The sequence below is a fragment of the Zootoca vivipara genome, chromosome 11 (assembly GCF_963506605.1).
Source record: "Zootoca vivipara chromosome 11, rZooViv1.1, whole genome shotgun sequence".
Taxonomy (NCBI): domain Eukaryota; kingdom Metazoa; phylum Chordata; class Lepidosauria; order Squamata; family Lacertidae; genus Zootoca; species Zootoca vivipara.
Window position 1 is genome coordinate 45,333,877 of NC_083286.1, and position 22,478 is coordinate 45,356,354.

The window sequence follows — 22,478 nt, forward strand, 5'->3', positions numbered from 1 at the left end:
ACTCAAAGAAAATAGGGCAATGATCAAAGTTCAGCTGCCTAGCTTGGGTTGGAAAACACCTAAGCCTTGGAGGGCTTCATTATATCACTTAATTGTATGTTTTCAGTCTGAAATTTGATCTTAGTGCTAATGCGTCCATTACAAATCCTAATGAATATTTGTGTAAGAGTTATCTGAAGACCTGGACTTGCTTTGGAATAACCGATATTTCAGGTTTTAACTCTCTCCCCCCACTACCCCTTTCTCTCCCCAGCCCCCATTTCCCAAAAGCTGTAAATTTGAGGCCACATCTCAACCCTTTCTGTTCACCTATGGGGTTTTTTTAAACATTCATTTAAAGAAAAAGTGAAAGCTGGCTTGTGCCCTTCCCCCATGGTTCAGTAGAATCAATATATTCATGGGTGTGTTGCTTTATGTGTTTATAATGAGCACCTTTATAAAAAATATATCTTTTAAAGTAATATTGTGTTACAGATGGAAATGACTCTTCTAAGATGTTGTCTGCTGTGAAACACAGCATGCACCATCTAACAAAGGAACGATGCTCCCCCCCCCTTTTAAAATAGGGGTGGGGAATCTGTGGATTTCAACTCTCATCAGCCTCAAATGATGGAAGTTGTCTTCCAGTCATATCTGGAAGCGCCAGGTTCCATAACCTGTTCTAAATTACTGTTAAAAGCATGCATAAATTTGTGCAGATACAGTTAAACAATGGATGCATTGATTAAAATGCATACAATTAATCTGCTCCAATTTCTTTAATTGGATGATCTGACTCATATATGTACTGTATATGTATATGTGTATATGCATATGTTTATGTATATACACACACACACACACACACACACACACACACTTGGAGAAAGGTACATATTCAGACCCTAACCCTCCAAATGTTAATTCTTTGGGAGGAGATGTTCCACTGGAGGCCTGAAATATATGCAGCCAGCCATAAGGTCTTTGAAGACTGATGAGTTCACTGATGTGGCACATGAGTGCATGCCCACAACAAAGCAGCTTGTGCTGACGCCGCGCATTGACGCACAAACACCGTCTCACCTGCCACAAAGCTATTTTTCTAATGCAGACGGGAATTACAAGGGCGCAGTTCATCTGTCCTCCTCAGAATGAAAAATGGCTCTGCTCTCCTCCCCACTCCCCTTCCCTCGAGCACCACAGCAAATGTACAATAAGACAGCGTTGTTGTCATCCAGATAAAAGCGAAAGGAGTCTGCAGGCCTCCCCTAAAACACAGCTCAATAGCAAATACGTCATGTCTGCTTCTGGCTGATAAAGTTCAATGAAGAACTTTGCTGCTTGATACCAGAGGCACCTAGTCCCTGGTGTCTAAAAGAAGGTGGGGCATGTAATAATGTCAGATTCCTCGAAGCTCTTTTCTGAATTCACAACTCCAACCTGGATTACTGTTGTATCCACTGATGGAGGAAGAGGGATGCGGGGGGGGGGAGCGCACCACCCCGGCAGCGCAATCGCGGCAGGGTGCCATCGTGATTGCCCGCCCGCGCTGGGCGCCCCGCCCCCTCAGCCAGCGCCAGCGCCCCCGCCCCCAGGACACCCCCCCAGGACGTGCGCCAGCTCCACCCCCGCCTGCTCTCCGCCCCCCGGTGCTGGAGCATGAAGCTCCGCCACTGGTTGTATCCAGCAGCGGTTGGCATGGGTGGGTAAATGGGAAGACTCAGGTGAGCACTTGCCTGTTATTTTGTCATTTTCAGTTTTCTTAAGAAACATGGAAGGCTCGCGGCAACATCAGACTTCGCATGTTCTCCTGTACATGCCAAGCTCCCTTCTTCGACTAGCAGGCAGCTTGTGCCAAATTCATCATGATCCTGCTGTTCTATACCCTCCCTTTCCATCCTGTTATTTGCCTTTCTTCTCCCTTTTACAAATTCAGCAGCCCCATTGGCTGGAACCAGAGGCTGGAGGATAAATGGCAGTCAGCTGTGTGTTCAGCTTTTCAGTTCTAAAAGGGATCTGACGGGGCCATTATTGACAGTAAAAGCTGCTAGTAGTTCTTATGCTCTTAATTCGTTTGAATGGATCCTCCTTAAATCTAACCAACAAAGTTGCACACACACATACATACCCTAAAACTCCCAGGGGAAAGATGGAGATCCAGGTACATCGAGGCCCTCACTCTGCAGTGTTTCAGAATTTGGGGTGACCATTGGTCAATGCCTCTCCCCTTCCCCAGTCTGGTGGAGCTGTTGATGAATACTGGTTCTGTCCAAAGGAAGCCATCTGTCACCTGTGCCCTGATAATGAATGAGGGAGCTCTGACCTGCTGTGCAGAACTGAGACCTGGCCAAATGAGCTGGCCTTGCTTCACCTATGTACTTCCTATGCTGGTCTAGCTGTGCCTGCCTGGGAAGTCAACACAGCTCCAACCAAGTCAGAGGGGTGAGCCTAGGGGCAGGGCCGTCTTAAGCATACCTGGTGCCGTGGTGCGACGGATCCCTCCAACGCCCCTGCCCCACCCTGTTTCCCAGCGCGGTGGGCGGATGGGTGCAGCGTGGCTGCCACCTGGAGGGCCGGAGCCCTGCGCAACCCAGCCTGGCCGTAGGGCCGGCCCTGGGCCAGGGGGCGCTGCCCACCCCCTGTTGCGACGCCCCTGTGTACGACGGAGGCGGCCTGAAGCCGCTGAACAGCTGAGAGACGGCCCTGCCTAGGGGGTTGAACTCAAGCGGAAAACCCCATTCTGAAAGTAGAAAAACCCCATTCTGAAAGGCATGGAAAAATTGAAAGCACTTACTTGTTCCCACGGATGTTCCTGGACATTACCAGGATTTCAAAGGCAGAATTGATGTCCCGGGGGGGGGGGCGTGAAAGGTGGCACTTTCTCCTGGATCTTATTTTTCCAAGAAATTTATTTTTTTGTTCTCAGGTTGTAATTTTACAGTCACCTATCCAACATACAACACACAACAATGAATCTCTTGGACTTCCTCCCTCCCCTTTGTGGCATAGCTGCCAAGTCTCCCGCTGAAAAATGCGGGATCAGCAGCGGCGCGGCACCGGAAGTCACTTCTACGCGTGTCTGGACATGAATAGAAGCAACTTCCGGTGCTGGCGCTGCCCGATTTCTGGTGACCAGACATGGGTAGCGCGCACCGGAAGTCGCTTCTACGCATGTCCGGGCATGTCCGGGCATCGGAAACCGGGCAGTGCCAGGACCCAAAATGGAGCCTCTGGCAGGTAGGAAATCCGGGGGATTTTCAGGATTTTTTTTTTCCATTCGGGAGAACAGCGGGAAACGGATTAAAATCCGGGGGTTTCCCGTGAAAAACGAGAGACTTGGCAGCTATGCTTTGTGGGTCCTACTGCTAATCATTTCCTCCCGCATCTTTTATAATACAGTAATCCAAATCTTTTATCTCTCCATTCTATTCTAAATTCACCATTAAAGTACAAGTGATATTCCAATCCTACTAACAATTTTACCTATTTACAATGGTCTTTAAGATAAGTTATAAATTTCCCCCATTGCTTTCTCCTGGATCTTAGGCAAGCCAATCAATTTTTTTTGTTATTTTGGCTTTTTCTGTAAGCTCAACTTTGGGGGTGTCGTGGTTTTTTTACTTTTCGGAATATGGCAGCCCTACCATGAGTTTTCCCAGCTCTCAACTTCAGTCTTCAGGACACTGCTCCAAATGCCCTCCCGGTTTTGTTTGAGCCTTCTTTCTTACCTTACAAGAACAGGCAGAGATGATCTCTCTCCAGAGGATCTTGCTCTCTGGCCCAGATTTTCTAACTTTTGTGCGCACTGGTTTTTATCTTCAAAGGTTCTTACATCTCTTTGCGTTAGCTGCTCCAGGGTACAGCTGTATTTTTAGAGTTGGCAATGAGGATTAAATAACGACGGCTCTAACTGAGCCCAGTGAGTTAAGGGAGCTTAGCCGCAAAACTTGGCGGCAAATCCCCCACTAACCTTCCAGGGTTTTAGGGTGCTGGGGCAAAAATGAAGAGGACTCCACACAAGCTATCTATCCTGAGTTGCTTGGAGCAGAGGCAGGAATTAAATGTGAAGTACCAGGAGTCATCACCATTGTGGAAGCAGTTGGGAAAAGCTCTAGGCCAGGCATCCCCAAACTTCGGCCCTCCAGATGTTTTGGACTACAATTCCCATCTTCCCCAACGACTGGTCCTGTTAGCTAGGGATCATGGGAGTTGTAGGCCAAAACATCTGGAGGGCCGCAGTTTGGGGATGCCTGCTCTAGGCCAGCAGTAGTGTGGCTGGAACTGCCACTAAGATTTTGCCCGGCCCAAACCGAGACTTTAGAAAAAGTGGGATTTTGAGGAGTAATTTGCGGGAATCAAGAGAGATGGCATGGATTATGGAGTCAAAAATCTCTAATAGGGATGGGGGAATCTTGTGAATGTTGGTTTCTTTCATCTTTACACTTTTACAAATGGAAGTTCACTTCTCCATATTTCCACATCTTGATTTAAACAACAACAACAACAACAACAGTGCAATCTAGGTATGGCCAAACACCCACCCACCCATACATTTAAAGTGCTATGATACAACTTTCAGCAGTCTCAGCTTCTCCCAAAGAATTATGGGAGCCAGCGGCGGAGCTTCATGCTCCACCACCGGGGGCGGAGAGCAGGTGCGCTGCCCCCAGTGACATGGCACACGTTTTGGGGGCGGGGTGCACGTTTTGGGGGCGGGGCATGCCTTTTGGGGGCGGGGCAGGGCGGGCAGCGGCGATGGCGCCCCTGGGATCGCGTCGCTCGGGGCAATCCGCCCCCACCGCCCCTACCTTCCTACGCCCCTGATAGGAGCTGTAGTTTGTTAAGAGTGTTGAGAGTTATTAGGAGACCACCACCACCCCAGAGCTACAGTTCCAGAATGGTTTAGCAATTAATTCTTCTTCACAGGGAACTCTGGGAATTGTGTCTCTTTGAGGGGAGTAGGGGCCTCCTAACAACTCTCAGCACCCTTAACAAACTACAGTTCCCATGATCCTGTGGGGGTAGCCATGAAAGTTTAATGTGGGGGTCATGGTGCTTTATATGTATGCTGTGAATCGCCTATATCTACTCAGAAGTCTACTCAGAGTTTTATGAGACTTAGCCTAAGCTAACTGTGTAGAGCAGGCATCCCCAAAATTTGGCCCTCCAGATGTTTTGGCCTACAACTCCCATGATCCCTAGCTAACAGGACCAGTGGTTGGGGAAGATGGGAATTGTAGTCCAAAACATCTGGAGGGCCGAAGTTTGGGGATGCCTGGTGTAGAGCTTCACAACCCAAGTCTGTTGCAAGAAAAACAACAGAGAGTCCTGTAGCGCTTGGAAGCAGACTTCGCAAACCTGGTTCCCTCAAGGTTCAAAATGTTCAAAGCAGGAGAGCTCATTTGCTAGACTTATTCCTAATAAGAGACCTCCACTCTCTGCCCTAATTCCAAACCAATCAACTCATTTAACTCAGACTCTCCAAGTGTCCCTATTTTCCAGGGACAGTCCTGGATTTACAGAGGTCGTCCCCATTTATGATTTGATCCTGGAATGTCCCGCTTTTCTTTAGGATGTCCCTATTGCCATTCGAGAAATGTTGGAGGGTATGTTAACTGGCGAACTGCAACTGCTTCTTCCCAAACTTCCTGTCCCTCCGCAGACTCCTGCCTCTTACTTTAACATATTCCATCCTCTCAGCAGCTCCCCTGTTCCATCCAGTCTCACACCAGAGCACAGTTCATGACCATAGAATCATAGAGTTGGAAGAGACCACAAGGGCCATCCAGTCCAGCCCCCTGCCAAGCAGGAAACACCATGAAAGCATTCCTGACAGATGGCTGTCAAGCCTCTGCTTAAAGACCTCCAAAGAAGGAGACTCCACCACACTCCTTGGCAGCAAATTCCACTGTCGAACAGCTCTTACTGTCAGGAAGTTCTTCCCAATGTTCAGGTGAAATCTTCTTTCTTGTAGCTTGAATCCATTGCTGTGTCCGCTTCTCTGGAGCAGCAGAAAACAACGTTTCACCCTTTTCCATATGACATCCTTTTATATATTTGAACATGGCTATCATATCACCCCTTAATCTTCTCTTCTCTTCACATACATCCCACCCACCATGACAGCAGTCATTTTGTTAGCAAATCAATAAAAAGCAGGCAAGACAGAGACTCACATTTTGCCTCAATGCATTTGCATCTCAGTGGTTCATGAAATATCTCTGGAGCCAGCGATTCACTTCTCATTTTCTTCCCTGTGAAAATTATTATAATACCCCATCGAGGATTTGTGAGGCTGAATTCATTAATGTTTGCAAAGCACTTTCCACGATTCTTCGTGGCTGGAAAAAGATGCAGACTTCATTTTGAGCAGTAGGATAAAACACAGTGATTTCTTTATTATTATTACCGGCAGTGGTGTTTTTTTTCTTCCTTTAAGAGCCATTATTCCGATTTGATTGCACTTTCTTTGCAAGGGGGAAAGGCTTGGCAAATTCAGTGTTAGGCCTTGTGAATTCCCACTTGACTGTATGAAGTCAAATTTTATTAGCGAAAGAAATAAAAGGGGGTCTACGAGGAGTTTGTAATGGAGATGGGATAACTTTGGGCTTGGGAAGACACATTACACTTGAGCCAAAACAGATGCACAAGCTGCTATGATGAAGCTATCCCCAAACTACATGATTTGAGCTTGTAGGTGAATCATATAGCCTTCAGCACATCTCTGATGAAAATGGGGCATCCTATTCCATCATCATAATAATTTTATTACTTATACCCCGCCCATCTGACTTGGTTGCCTCAGCCATTCTGGGCAGCTTCCAACATATATAAAAACATTAAACTTCCTTTTTTTTTAAAAAAAAACCTTCCCTATGCATGGCTCCCTTCAGATGTCTTCCAAAGGTTGTATAGTTACTTATCTCCTTGGCTTGGGGTCGCATAACTCCATACCCTCCAATATTTCTCTGAAGAAATTACGGACATCCTAAGGAAAAGCAGGACATTCTAGGATCAAATCAGAAACCAGGGTGGTATTCTGTAAATCCAGGACCGTCTCAGGGATACTTGGAGGGTCTGGAATGAACGAGGAAGAGGCGGCTGTAAAGATGGGTTTAAAGTGACCGAAGGATGGAGCACACAATGGGCTTTGACCTTTGGGGAGATTTTAAAATTGTAGAGCCGTCTAAATTTGAGTTCTGGTAGCTAAGCAACTGTCATGTAGAATATATTACTGCTTGATAAAGTGGCTTTAAGGACTGAAGCAAAACTGATTGGTGATGAGCAGTTTGGAGCCTTGGAGATCTGCCAGGTCCATCCTTTGTTTACTGAGTTTCATCAGAGAGGAGTGTTTCGCCTCAAGAGCCTTAAGACAATTGCAGTAATATTAGCATAGTGTGAAGCATTAAATGCCCAAGACCAACACAATCTGGAATCTACCTATAAATTCACAACAGCTCCTTAATGTGGGATTACCACAATGGGTTCCTTATTTTCAAAGGCTGCCTCTCTTTTTTTGCTCGTTATACCTTACTTCAGGGGGGGGGGAATCACTGTTGGCATTAATTTCATGGGGGAGCTATGTTCATGATCTCCATCTAGACACTTTTGATTGGACTGCCTATATCCTACAGTAGAACCTTTTAGATATGATTGCTAAGAGAATCACTTATGGTGTCTCAATCATGTATTTTACTTTGTAGCTGCTGTGGCATAACAATAATTATTTTGCTGTACAATGTAGGAATGTGTCCTTCCAGAGGTCACAAAGATTGATCTAACCCTGGTCATTTCCATTTCTGGCTGTCTTGAAGAAAAGCTGTGCTGGTTACATTTTTTTAGTGTCATTTTTCAGCTGCAATGGGATGCAAGCATGTATTAAATCTAGCCATTTGTTACTGAGCATTATTATCAGTCATTTTATCAAGACGTTTTTGAGGGAGCGGAGAGATCTATGCTCTTATCCAACTTCCCAAGTTTACAAATATTATAATATCTATAAATGAAATGTGCAAAATGGAGGCAGGGCAGCAGATTTCGTTAGCAGTATTCTATATATTTAGGTCAGTTTTGCCAAGAGGAGAAAATCTGATTTGTTGAGTTTGTTTCTTTTGGGTGCTAAATAGTACCAGTTTTCAACCTATGAGGCTGGGTTCATGCAAAATTGTTGCCAAGTTGATGGTGACTTTTTACAACATAAAAACTTTCTGACTGAGTTCAAGTCAAAAACATATGGAGGGCACCATGTTGGGGCAAGGGTGTGCTAAACAGGTGCCCTGCCCAGGGGAACTTAGTTTTCCGAGTATCTAAGGATACCAGCATGTCTAAGCATAATCAGAAAAGAGCTGTTTTAATCCATTGGCTCTAGCAAAAACAAACTAGCAAGATTTTACCCTGTGGCAATGGCCCAACAAAGAAACTTAAGGTGTCTCAAGGGATTTCTTCATTGCTCCAAGACTGGTTCTTACATTGCAAAGAACCAGATTTATAGTGTTGAAGAAATGCCTTGAGCCACCTTAAGGTTTTTTTTTTTTTGCTGCACCATTGTCCCTGGGTAAAATCTAGGCTACCTTGGCTCTCCCTTTCTCCAGTCATGTCACTTGTCTCATCATCTGTCCCCCTGCTGTTTCTTTATGTAGCTCTTGATTGCTCAGTGACACACATGCCTTGGTCCCTGAGCTAGCTAGTTTCACTTTCCTGGGTTCTCACATCAGTGCTCCATTTCACAGCTGCACGGTTAACCATGTCACTTTGGCTCCTACTCTCGGTTACACTCGATGAATATTCCATCGGGGAAATGCATCCAACAGCGCTGGGATGTATCAATTCATTACCGGCTCGCGCTGCAGAGAAAACGCTGCCTGTTCGATGCGGTTTTGTTTAAGGAGATAACATATGGTGTGTACAGGAAGGGCAGATCAGGGCTATTGTAATTGCCTGGAGTTGAATTACCTCCAGCCGTGTTCTTGTCAGATACCATAAGCGGAGGCAGGGTAAGCCTGGTCAGTATTTTCTTGGGTAATCTCCAGTGGATACACAACTGCCACAGGCATTGGTGCTGGAAATCAGGATCAACAAACAGCCTTTGTGATGGGGTATGAGCTGTAAGGAATCTTGTGTTGCATAGCTAGGTCACATACACTTGTGCAAGGTTCATACACTTGCCTTTATGTTCCCTTGTATATTAGAAAAGTGGGGAAATGTGCAATCATGGTGCTGTTACAAAAGCTGGGTGCCATACCTGCAAGATTCCAGGGGGGTCCAGGCACTCACCCAGGGTCTGTGTTCCTTTGAGAACCGAGACTTCAGAGACTGTTGTATCTTTAAGAAATATGGTTTATTCATCAGTCTCCATGGAGGGAGTCCTCCTCATTTCAAGAGGAGCTTGTCCCCCACAGCAGTGTAGCCATGGAGTCCAAGGCATCTCTCCTAGTCATCCTTCTGCCAGCCTGCCCAAGATGGATCCCAGTCTTTGTTCCTCCTCCTTCACAGAACACCCTGCTAAAAACTCTCTTTTCCTGTCACCTTGCACCCAGTTATCCTGGCAACCTTCCAGACCACAGTCTCTGTTCACACCTCAGGGCAAGGGGGGAAAGGACAGTTCCCTTGCATTGCCAATGGCTCTCAATGGCCCTCGCTTGGCCAGGTCGTTTTGCATAAGCTAACTCAGGGATTCATCTGCAGCTTGTATTTCTCCCTTTGCACCCCAAATAATCAAAATCCTACCATTTATTAATTTCTAGGTTTGGTGGGGGGTCCCCCCTAATCTATAACATACCTTTAAAGTTGCAGTGGGCAAATTTGATGAACATTTCCTCATGATTGGCAAGGAAAAATAGGAGGAGGGCTAGGGGACAAATTCAATTCAGTCCACATTTAAATTATTATTAGTCTTAGTAATTAAGTTCATATTCTGCTCTTCATCAGAAGATCACGGGGTGGTTTACAGCATAGAAATACAAAATGAAAACACAAAATACATATAATAAGAACAACAACAGCAGCAACAACAAAAACCCAACAATAATCCCCGTCCCGCAAACACATTTAAAAGGCCATAGCATGTTCAATCAGCGAAATGCCTGCTTATAGAGGAAGGTTTTTGCCTGGTGCCTAAAGTTATGTAGTGAAGGTGCCAGGCAAGCCTCCCTGTGGAGAGCATTCCACAAACAGAGTAGAAAAGTTGTTGTTCTCATGTTGTCACCCTCTGGACCAGGGGTTGGCAACCTAAGGACCATGGGCCACAAGTGCGCCACGCTAAACCAGCACAGAGCAGAGCGGGGACAGCCTTCTGTGACGCTGGCTGGCTTCCCATTGGCTGCAGGATGCTCCTGCAACCAATGAGAAGCTGCGTACGCCTCCTCCGTGCTGGAAGGAGCGCCGGAAACAGCGTGTGTCTGCAGGATCGTGAACCAGCCCAGGCTACAAAAACTTGGACCGTTTGTGGAGGGGGCGCTGAAGATCATGATTTCAGAGTCCAGGTTGGTTTAAAGGCAAATCTTCATAATCCCCCCTTATACCACTGACTCACCTTTTACCTAAACTAAAAAGTCCCAGATGCTGTAACCTTTATGTGGGGCTTAGAGGAAAAATAAATGCCACCTTCATTAAATCATCCTCTGAATACTCCCTGAATATGAATAGCATGTAATGCTTGTTACAACCTCTTACAATGGATGAATTATCTAACAGCAAGGCAGTTAAATAACTTTTTTAATAAGTCTGGGTAGCAGTGTCAAATGACCTGCGTACCGAGGCCCACGGTGCTCGCTGTCGCTCGTCGGCGTCTCCCGAACCACATCAGCCCAATAAATAGACAGAAATTACCGTAATTGCTCCACATGGAATTCTAGGACTTGCTGGCCTTGAATACAGTCAGCCAGCAAGGAGGCTTTTGATGCGATCTCTCTACTATAGCAGAGGCCAGTTCAAATGCTCCAATTAAAAGAGGGACGGAGACTCCGTATGGGAGAGGAAGGCAAATTCCCCAGCCAGCAAATAATATAAATGGTGGGAAGGGCATCTGTAGCAGGAGTGCAGGGTTTTTCACAACGGCATGCAAATGCATGTAGCCTCCAGCGCCTCTCCCTCGCGCCTGTGGGAGTTTGAACAGAGGGTTTATCTTGTCACCAAAGAAGGTCGATGGGAATAGACACCACAGAGCCAGGCCCTCTGTGGTCTCCTATGAGACTGTTTGACTGTAACAGAAGGTATGCCTTGGCAGCCCATCTGTCTGGGAAACACAACAGACCTCAATGACTAGGCAGCTAGCCATCCTTCGTTAAACCTTTGGTGTGTTTTGAAGCTTCCTGCAAAAGCCAACCATTTCTCTCATGCGTAACTAAGATGTACTTCTGGCCTGGACCCTTCCGCGACACTACCGCTCGTCTAAATGTTCAGCTGTCTTTAAAATTAACAACATCAATAATACGACTCTTCTTTAGTCATGGAGAAATGAGAACACAGGCCAGTTACTGTAAGACAGGGGCAGGGAACATTGTGGGCACATGCCAGGGGTAGGTGGGGCAAGAGCTAAAAGTGGAAATGTGGTTTCAACCCACTTGTACTCCACACATACATTCTGCATCCAAGCAGCAGGAGCCGTGATCACAGGTCAAAGGCACATTCAAGCCTGTAAAAAGCTCTCGAGGGGGGTCTGGAGCAGAGCCAGTTATGGGTGTGTCCTGAGAAGGGGTGTGGCCTGGGGAGGGCATGGCCTAGAGAGAATCCTGAGGGCCACTTTGGTCCCTGGGGCTGAAGTTCACCAGCCCTGCTCTAAGAACTGCTTTGGTTACTCTGTGTGATGACTTCTGTTGGGGGAGAGACAAGGGAAATGTGTCCCTGTTAATTCTCCGCAACCTCTCAGTGGCTTTTGATACCATTGACCATAGCAGCCAGTGTGGTGTAGTGGTTAAAAGCGGTAGACTCGTAATCTGGTGAACCGGGTTCACGTCTCCACTCCTCCACATGCAGCTGCTGGGTGACCTTGGGCTAGTCACACTTCTCTTAAGTCTCTCAGCCCCACTCACCTCACAGAGTGTTTGTTGTGGGGGAGGAAGTGAAAGGAGAATGTTAGTGATAAAGCGGGATATCAAATCCAAACTCCTCTTCTTCTTCTTGAGTGGTTATCCGAGTTAGATAGCCGCTCAAGCTTTGCGGTGGTAGCTGTCCTGCCTGGATGGTCACTTCCAGAGAGTGTTGCTTGGGGAGTGTTCTTCAGCCTTGTGGAGCCTTCAATTTGGGGTTTCTCGGGCTTCGATTTTATCCCCTATGCTGTCTAACATCTGCATGAAATGACTGGGTGGGTTTATCCAATGTTTTGGAGTACGCTGTCGGCAATTTGCTGGTGACCCACAGCTCTGCTTCTCTTTTACATTTGTGGGTGAGCCAGTGGACATGCTGGTCTGTTGTCTTGCCTCAGTAATGGACTGGGTGGTTCCCTAGACCGGATGGTTGGGAGGCTGGCTGATCTTGATGGGGTTACGCTCCCTCTGGAGGAGCGGGTACATAGTTTGGAGGTACTTCTGGATATGTTGCTTTTGGAAAAGTCCCCACTCCATTACAGAACAGGGCACTGGAAAGTAATGTGCAAGTCGCTTCTTGGTGATGTGGATGATGATGTTGGACTTCACCACCCATCAGCCCCATCCAGCATGGCCAAAATCAGGGATTATGGGAATTGTAGTCCAACAAATTCTTGAATGCCACAGGTCCCTATCCCTGACATAGATTCTTTGCTGAACTCAGGGCACCAGCCATGAGAAGTTCTTCATTCTTATAGGCATCTGACTCACAGGAAACAAGTGGAAGTAACTTTTAGAAATTTATGAATTCAGCTTTTCTAAATTGCCATTCGGCAGCCATGGAATTCATTCTGCTGAGATGCTTATCTATAATTCAGCACTCTCCAATTGCTGGATAAAATTTGGAAGCATATTCAATCAGATGGCACAGTTTAACATTTTGAGGCTGGAAGAACATTTTAATATGATTGATCACTACCCGGTAGTTTCTCGGCAACAACCACGAGCTGATTACTTCCCCCATTCCTCACCCCACCCCCCAATCAGTTCCTTTTAATAAGAAACCATCACCGACTTGGAGGACTTGTGTTTTTTGGTGGGGTACAACAAACAAGCTCAACCAGTGGAAGCATGTGCAAGCACTTCCACTAACACAATGGGCCCCCTGCATCTCTCAAATAGGCTTCAGGAGGGGGTCAGAAGATCCCCTGAGCAGTATGCAGGGGGAAGAGAAGTCAGGTCATTCCACCAGGCAAGCAGAAGTGCTTTCAGTGATAGAGCAGTCTGATAGCACTATGCTGAATTCCTCTCTCTGATTGCAAAGACCAGGCTGAGAGATAAGGAAACAGCATAATATAGTGGTAGCCAAAATGGAGCCCTCCAGATATTGTTGGACTACAGCTCCCATCATCCCTGACCATTGGCCATGCTGGATGTGAGTTGTAATCCAAGAACATCCCAGGCTTCTTCAGTGGCATGCCTCGCCTCTGCTTCTTTGCCCCCCTCAGCTTCAGCCTCTGCTTCAGCCTCTGATTCTGGACTGCTCTCCCAGCCTCTTCCTGCTCACTAGACCCTGTTGCATCTTCGGCTTCTGACTCCTTCTCCTCCCAGTCTGCTCCCTCTTCTCACTCATCACTGTCCCACCACCAATTCCCTGGCTCTGAGTCTTCTTCCCTTAGGGGTTCCCCTGCTGATGCCTCCCACCACTCCTCAGCATCCAGCCAGTCCATGACACTGTGTCTCCCAATCCAGGCCAAGGCCACAGTGTAAGGGGACAGGAGATGTAACACTTGGCCTGCCATGCCACCAATCTGGATCTCCCTACTGGTAGCTGTTTCGCTCCATAAGAAGCACTGTTTTCCTCCTAAAAAGTAAGGGGAAATGTCTGTGCGTGTTATGGAGCGAATGCATGGTCCCTGGAGCCGAACTGCCCAGGGGCGAAAAGTAGATCGTGTTTTTTGTTTCGTTTTGTTTTTAAGAAAGAGCTAAAGGCTAAAAGAGGGAAAGAGGGGGATGAAAGGAAGCCGCTCAGCAGCTGATTGCAAGAGATCGGGGAGGGAGATAAGGGACGGTAGCTCCCTTTCCACCCCGCCCCCTTGCCCAGGCCTCCATTGTTGAATGGAGGCTGTTTGTTTCCCCAGCAACATGTGACTGGCTGATTGGATTATCTGGCTGATTAGATTATCAGAAGCTGCAGAACTGTGAGCTGAACAGGATTTTTTCCCTTTTCAAAGTAAGCTCAACAACTTTGAGCTGATCCTCAAAAAACGGGGCTTTTCCTCTTTGCAAAAGAAGCTGCACAACTGTGAGCTGATCCCCCCCAAAAAACGGGGCTTCCCTCCTTTCCTCCTCTGAAAACTAAGTGTGTCTTATGATCAGGTGCATCTTGTGGAGCGAAAAAATACAGTACTTACTAGGGCTATGTACTGGAACTGGCTGGTTCTCAGATCCTGAACTGGAGTGGGCTGATTTGGGGCAACCCAGGATTCAGCCAGATTGGGTTGAGGCAGCCCAAGATTGGCCTGGGCCAGGTCAGATTCACCTGTAGTGATTGGGGGATGTCAAAAGAGCTGGGGGTGATTGTGATGAGGAGAGGAGAAGGAGAAGGAGATTTACAGGCAACCTGTGTGTTTCTCCTCTCCCCCTGCAACTGCATGTTTCACCATGTTTAAGTGGTCCAGGGGGGAGAAGAAAACATTTGTCTCCTTCTCCCCGTCCCTCTACCACATGACTGCCCAAGGCCCCCAAATTGGGTCGAGACTCAGATCTGCATACTCTAAGCTCCAGATCGTCTTGGGTCAGATCAGGGCCACTCTGTAGCATTGGAACCACAGCCCTGTTATTTATCCCAAGAGAGGATAATTGGCGCTTGGGGTGGGTGGGTATTTTGATGCAAACTTTGAGGAATCATTAGGAACATTACAGGGATGGAGAGATCTTTCTCTGACTCTTAGCTCAGCTAAGACCTTAGCTACTTGCAGGTTTTTGTATTGGGAAAGAGAAACACATTGGGCCAGACACTTTCTCCCCCCTTCTTTTTTAACAGCCAACCAGAAGGTGTTTATTGCTAATGTCAGGGTGTATAATGTAGCTGTTTTGTGTTTCTAAGAGCATTCAGCCATGTGGGTATCTGCTATGCCACATGGGCTGTGTTTTCCCTGAATAAACTGCTTAATGAGGCCAATTACAGGGATGGAGGCACTGGGAATTACAAGGAATGGTAAACAAGACAAGGGACAAGGGACAAATTTGATTTTGTTTGAATTCTAATAAGAAACTACCTAATCCTCACTTCTCAAGCCAATATGGGAACCAAAGGACATCTATCTGTTGATATTCGCCCTTTTCCAAATTTTGCAATGCAGTTCTCCAGCCAAACAAAAATGCACATATTAGGGGAAAGTGTGCATAACACGCACATTCAGTATTAGTGAAAATGACTTTTAGAACGCATAATATTAGTGAAAATTGATAGCAATAATGTGCATAGTAGTCCAAATTGCATATAAAATGTGCTTTATTAGAAGAAATTTGCACTAAAATGTTAACTCATTTACATGAGGTGTTTGCTTTAAAAAAAAATCAAATTGCTGCAGAAATGTGGAGAATTGAATTTATTTTTTTGGGAGAAATTAAGAAACCCAAACTAATGGATCTATATGTCCTTAAACCAATTTGTCCATCCTTAAACAAGACACACTTCCTCCAGCCCAGGGAAAACAGCAACTTGGTTTTTTCTTCTCGTTGCCATGTACTTATGGAATATTTTCATTAAACCTTAAAAATGGTTCAGATTTTGGTTGTGATTTGAACTTTGTGATTTGAATTTTAAGATTATCTGTGGAAGGAAAAAGATACTTTCCTTTTTGCAAACTTCTCCTCTTGAGGAGGATTAAATGAAGTAGACTTTTGTTAAGTTGGATTCTCTTCTGCAAGTTTTCCAATGGTATTTGCTACCTCCATTTTTATTTTATTTTTTGAGACCTGGCCCATCAGGGTGGGGAAGCGTTGGCCCTCCTGATGTTTCTGAACTTCAAGTCAGAACATCAAAACCCAGAGAGCATCCCAAATGAAACAAAAAACAAAAAAAGGACATTTCTCAAGATGCTGAGAATAAAACCCTTTCTCTCTCTCTCCTCCACCACCCGGCATCTTGAGGTACGTTGATGGGAGTTGGAGCCCAACAACATTGACGGGAGTTGTCACCATGTCTAAAACCCTGGGAAGCCAAAGCTGGTCAGTGTAGATCAGGCATCCCCAAACTGCGGCCCTCCAGATGTTTTGGCCTACAACTCCCATGATCCCTAGCTAACAGGACCAGTGGTTGGGGAAGATGGGAATTGTAGTCCAAAACATCTGGAGGGCCGAAGTTTGGGGATGCCTGGTGTAGAGAAATATATCTACACTGAATATATTTACTGAATACAAGAGAACATATTCTTCTGCTCCGGAGAGTCAAAAATTGGCAAATGGCCTGAATCAGTTTTATAGCAAAGTCAAGCATTATCAACTAGAGCAATTCACTCGGCGCCAGAGGCACCAACAATCACCTCAACCTGTTCTGAAGTCACTGCAGGGACAGAAGGCAAAAGCTCCAGGCGCAGTCCGAGTGGCTTCTCTTTGCTTGAAATAGTGTTCTGCACAGGGCCGGCTCTAGGTAGACCCCTGGTGGCGCGGTGTGCCAGGGCCGGTAGGCAAAGCCGCGCGGAAACCATGCTGCACCCTGCGAGGGCGGGGGCGCCGGAGCGATCTCCGCCCCTCAGCACCAGGGCGCGCGACCTGCTCAAGACTGCCCTGGTTCTGCACACTCCGATCCTCACACAGATATTCAACAGATACTTTGTATAAAATACGTTTACATTGTAAAATTAGCCAAAGCAAATTCCAAGTATGTAAGTACTTGGCGAATAAAATTCTATTCTATTCTATTCTATTCTATTCTATTCTATTCTATTCTATTCTATTCTATAATACTTAGCTAGATGGACCGATGGTTTGACTCAATGTAAGGCACCTTCTTACATTCCAGCAAATTTGATGGTTTCAGTGGTGGATAATTCTTTCTCTTCTTCCTCCCCAGAGCTCTCCCCGCCATGATGCAGTGGGTCCAGACTCAAACACCAGGCGAAAGTGGTGTCAACATTGTCACTGCGGACTTTGTAGAACTTGGTGATTTTATCAGCACGATCATAAAACTGAACTACATCTTGGCTGAAGGCGAAGCTGATACGACTTGATAGTACCGTAATGTGTCCGACATGCTCTAAAGTGGAACTCATCTCCCTTAGTTGTGTTAGGTTGTAATCTTGTGGCACAGATTTTGCAAGCACATGCTGAATATTATTCTTTTCTTTTGGACATGCTGAGGACTTAGAAAGGATGGGGGCGGGGAGAGAAAAAAATGGGTTGTTGTTTCTCTACTTGGTCTGATCATTTCTTGACATGGATTAGCTTGTGTCTCAGGAAACCCAACCAGGTTTCATTTACACAGTTATCTTATTCAAGAAAGCCATTCATAAATATTTCTCCAACAACCACATGTCATTTTGGCCATATTGAGGATCACTCGCTATGCTTAACTTGTAACTGGCGTTCATGAATTTCCCTTTGTCTGTGCAGTAGATTCTCATTGTCTTTAGTAATTCTGCTGCTGAACAAGAACATTGTATAGTCTTATCCAGGTGCTCCATCTATATATGTAGATGTTTCAGAAATTGATGGCATCAGGTTTGTTAAACTCAGGTGGGAGGGAAGGACATGGCATCATAAAGAAAAGACCAGTCAAAAGTTAACAGTTGCCGTTACAATGCCTAATAACGTGTAGATTTCCTGAAAATTTTAAACAGTTCAAACATATGTTATGCTATTGCTTTTAAAAGAAGTTCCCCATTGTGAGTCTAATTCTGTCTTCTCCTGTGAGGGGCAGAAGGCTTGTCATAGACTTCTGCACAGAGTTTCATTATGCAGTTTTAGAGGGTGACTCTACATTATCATTTGGAACCATGGCTTCCTGAGAAGTCAATTTAAAAAAAACCCATTATATTGATTTGTCATTTTAGTTAGTTAGTTATAAAATGCATTAACCGCCTTTGGGGAATACAATGGAGTATGCAGGGAAAGGGCATGACTGGAATCTTGAATGGAAGCACTCCATGCTGCAGCATTCTGTTACAAGTCCCACTTGTTAAGCTAAAACCAGCTTTTCTTGTGTGAATGAATGATGAAAAGCTATTCCTTCTAGAGCAGGAGTTTCCAAAATGTGGTCCATGAACTTCATTCATTCATTAACAACAACAATAATAATAATAATCATTTTTATTAATTTTCCAATACAAGCAGCCAATTAACATGCAATCATATTCCAATTAAAAACAATAAACTAAAAAAAAGAACCAAATTGTAGTCCAAATTATTAATTTTTTTCCCCGGGCTTCCCATAGTCTGGACCTCTTGAAGAATATCTCCCATGTCTTGTTCCTGCCTTCTTCTGTTCTCCTATTTTCCACATTCCGATTTTATCACTTTAAAGTTCTCCATCCCTGACTATGGGATTCTCAATCATGTCCAAAATAATATATCCTTACATCCATCGAGTACAGCTTTATTTGTAATTATATATTTTTCCAACTGTCTATTTGCCAGCACAGCTTTTCCTGACTTCATTCCAATCTTCCGATCAGGGCTGTTATCCAAGTCTTTGTTTAGAGTTTAATGACACAGCAACTCCCATGTTGTTAAATTGTTAAGTTATTCCCATTTGGGCTGTTGTCCAAGTCTGTCTTTGAAGTTAGGCATACATACTGTTTGCATATTACAATGTAAATGAACTGTATTCCACAGCTATAAATCATTTGACAATCGATCGGCTAACCCCCTCTCCTGGGCCCTAGGAGGGGGGCTGCTAGACATCCATTTAGCATTCTCTCTTGCACAATGAAGAAATTCTGCAAACAGATGCAATGAATATTGTCCCAAATTATTGTCTCAAATCACTACAAAGTCAGCCAGCAAGCATCTCCCACTTCCTTCATTTTTCTGTGCTGCGTCACAAGCGCCATCTTGTTTCTTCTTTTCTTTATCAAGTCTTTCAAACAAAGTAAAGCTGTGCAGTTGAATACTTAATTATAAATACAGGTCCATATGTGCTCCTCAAAATAAATTAAGTTTCTTAATGAGGCTTGGCATAGAAGACCAATTGTAAGTGTTAAGAAGAAGAAAAAAGAACATACCAATCCTCCATAATCCAAACACCATGATGAGAATCTCTTTGAAGTCCGAGCTTAAACGCCAGGGACTGTACAATTCTGCAGGTTTTTTCTCAGTCTTTTTCAGTCCATACTATGTCTGTTTATTGTCCAATCTGATTATTTTATCAAACAGATATTTCCAGCTATGAGAGTGGCTTCAGAGAGTGCCGGCCATGTCATGCTCTGGGACCCAGTGTCCTGCCTCTTGCACAATGCAAGCTGGCAATCTCGGACAATCTGCGGGTCTACGAGACAGTCCTTCCCTACCCTCGGGAGTCTGCCAGGGCTAATTACCCCCTCTCAGTTCTATGAGCATTGGCTACTCAGGCGCTTGCTTCAATCAGCCTGAATTACTGGCACAGCTGGGGTCCATATCAGCCCTGAATTACTGGCACAGCTGGGGTCCGATCGTATGGGAGTCAGCCATTTCTCACCGCTGGAAACAGGAAGCCCCGAGTCCAACAATTTCTGCAGGGTCACAGGTTCCCCCATCCCAGGTTACAGGGATCAGAAGGGTTGGTAGAAATCTTTGCCTCAGACTCTGCAGAGCCTCTGTCAGTCACAATACTGGGAAAGACAGACCAATGCTGTGACAGTAGAGAGTATCCTAGTCATATATGAATGGATAGTGCTCAGGATTGCCCTGTGCTCATGCACTGCAAGCAAGTATCAGTTGTGGAGCTGGTGGGAAATCAGCCAAAGGGGAGTTTTCCCAAGTCCACCATGAGTAGTCTTTTGAGGAACCCCTGATAAACTTCCAAGGAATCCCATGGCTCCCTAAACCATAGTCTGAGAAAACCTTGGCCTTAAGTTAATGATGACAAGAGAGATTAGATGCTGAACATCTATGGACTAATACTGTCAAATGTCCAAAGATGGCTAATCACCCAACATTGCCGAATGGAGCATATGAAACATCTCACCGCCACATGACACCAATTTTTTATGGGAAGAAGTGATTGGGGGAGAAAGATCAGTTGTTGGTTTTTTTAAAAAAACACACACACATGATTGGGAACAAACTTTCCAGAAGCATGGATTATTCCGATCCAACACAGGAGCATAAGCAGCCTTCCATAACAGTTGCTGACGCAGATATGCTACCAAACGTACAACTGGATGGATTTCTCCTTCCACATTGTCATGCATATCCAACACCTACGTTGAGACATCATTGGATACCAATTAGGAATCTGCACCCAGAATTATCAGGTGTTGCACATAGCTAAAGCCAGGGCTGTTTTTCAGCTGCAACTTGTTGGAATTCAGTTATGGCACCTCTCAGGTTGGTGCCATTGCCATTATAAGAGAACAAGGGAGGCAATAATGGTGAGTTCCAGCACCTCTTTTTCTAGAAAAGAAGCACTGGCTAAAGCCAATATGTTTAGGGATGGGTATCTTTTCTGTGTGTTTGTGTCTGTTTGGCCGAATCCTGTATTTCCATTTCAACACCCATTTAAATCCAGTGTGATTCTTTTTTACTGGTTCTGTGGAATGTTCATAAATATTCCCGTCTGATCTTGTAGGACAACAAATCACAGCCGCCTATTGTGCACCTTAGAAGAGGGTTTGGGAACCTTTGGCCCTCCAGATGTTGCCAGACTCTGGCTCCCATCAGCCCCAGACATCCCATCAACCCAACATCAGGGTTGACTGACTCCCCTCAACATCAGGTTCTCCATTTCTCCATTTCTGTCTCAGGCTGCGCACACATTACCAGCTTAGAACGCCGGTCATTCTTTTTCTCAATGTAGATTGAAGCTGGTTTAGGGGAGAATGCCTCAAAACACAGTATGTCGTTAGAAATGACAAGGTAGATAAGGATCATGTCAGTAGCGTCTTAAGGTCATCGGGCGCCCTGGTGCAGGGATCCCTCGCCCCCCCCTTTAACAAAAAGAAAAGGGAAAGCTCTTACCTGGCGTGCCGGGCGGCGGGAGCCTCACAGCGGCCCCCGCGCCTCACAGCGGGGCCACGCTGTGCCGGAGGCCGCCCGCCTGTCCGATGCCAGGTTGAGTGGGGGAGGGGCCGCCGCTGCTCCGCGCAGCCTTCCTCCCTTCTCCCAGCAGAGCAGGGTGTCTGGGCAGGCCGGGCCACAGCGGGCTCCTTCCTGCCAACAGGGCGCTGCGTTTCATTGGTAGAGGTTTCATTGGTAGGGGCCGCGCCATGCCAGGGCCTTCCCGGCCGTCTCCCGCGACTCTGGCGCTTGCTGGGTCCACGGCCGTTTCCTTCCCGCCAACAGGGCAATGCGTTTCATTGGTAGAGGTGCTGCCATGTGGCATCGCCTCTACCAATGAAACGCAGCCCCGGGGTGAGGGATGACCCTGTCGCTGCAGAGCGGAACAGGGTCCTAGTGCCCCTGCTCCACTTGCTTACCTCCCTGCTCTCCCCTGAGCTCTGAGCGGCGCGGCGTGCAGGAGGAGGGAAAAGGAGGCTGCTGCGCACCTTCCCCACTTGCTGGGGCGCCCCTCGGCACCCTGGCGCCCCGCGCCACTAGAGTCAATGGGCAAGCCGCCCCTGGAGCATGGGTACACTGCTTCCCCAACCAGCGGTGAGAGCAGACTGAATGCAGAGTAAAAGCAGGAGTGTGTACGCAGCCTTAGAGAAAGCGATTCTGAAGATGGATTGTCAGTCTGCTTTACAGAACAGCTTCAGTGTACTTTATTTCAAATAGGACACCTGGAGGGACAAGCCCAGCTGCCTGAACGCTGTCCTTTGTGTGGACCGTAAGAGCTCAGCCGATTACTATCTTAGAAGTCTAGCTTCTTTTACAGTGAAGCAAAAGCTAATTGTGTATTATACAATATGTGTGGCATAACTCTGCAGTAGCTTCTGTGTTTACATTGTTCTGAACTGTTCCCGTTTACCTGCCGACAAAAAAATGAAAGAAAGATAAAATGCGCTGTATACTATGTAAAATGTATTGATTACCAATTTGTTAAGAGTTCAGTGATTCCTTCTCCCCCCAGCTCATAATTTTGAAATTGTGCCAGTGTTCCTGTAAGTTTTCACGTTTGTGTTTGTGTGTATGTATGTGTTCAGGGGTGTGGGGTGTGTACTACATTGTACAATATATGAGAATTAGCAACTTCAGCCTCAATGGAAAGGGTAGTTGTGTTCTCTTCCTTAACGCTACAAATGTTCCAGCTTGTGAAATCTTGAAGTTTCATGTGTGCTTGAGGATTAATTTGGGGCGAGATCTAGAGAGCTCTTTAATAGAAAGACTTCTTTA

The 22,478-nt window shown here is 46.0% G+C and overlaps 1 protein-coding gene across 1 annotated transcript in view; it reads left to right on the plus strand.

The window, feature by feature from the left end:
• Positions 1-17,278, plus strand: part of PLCXD3 (phosphatidylinositol specific phospholipase C X domain containing 3) — a 79,490-nt gene extending 62,212 nt beyond the window's left edge. Inside the window, exon 3 of the mRNA XM_035100751.2 lies at positions 17,083-17,278. Coding sequence (XP_034956642.1) covers positions 17,083-17,239 — 157 coding nt within the window. The 3' untranslated portion in view covers positions 17,240-17,278. The remainder of the gene's footprint in view (positions 1-17,082) is intronic.
• Positions 17,279-22,478: the final 5,200 nt, after the last annotated feature.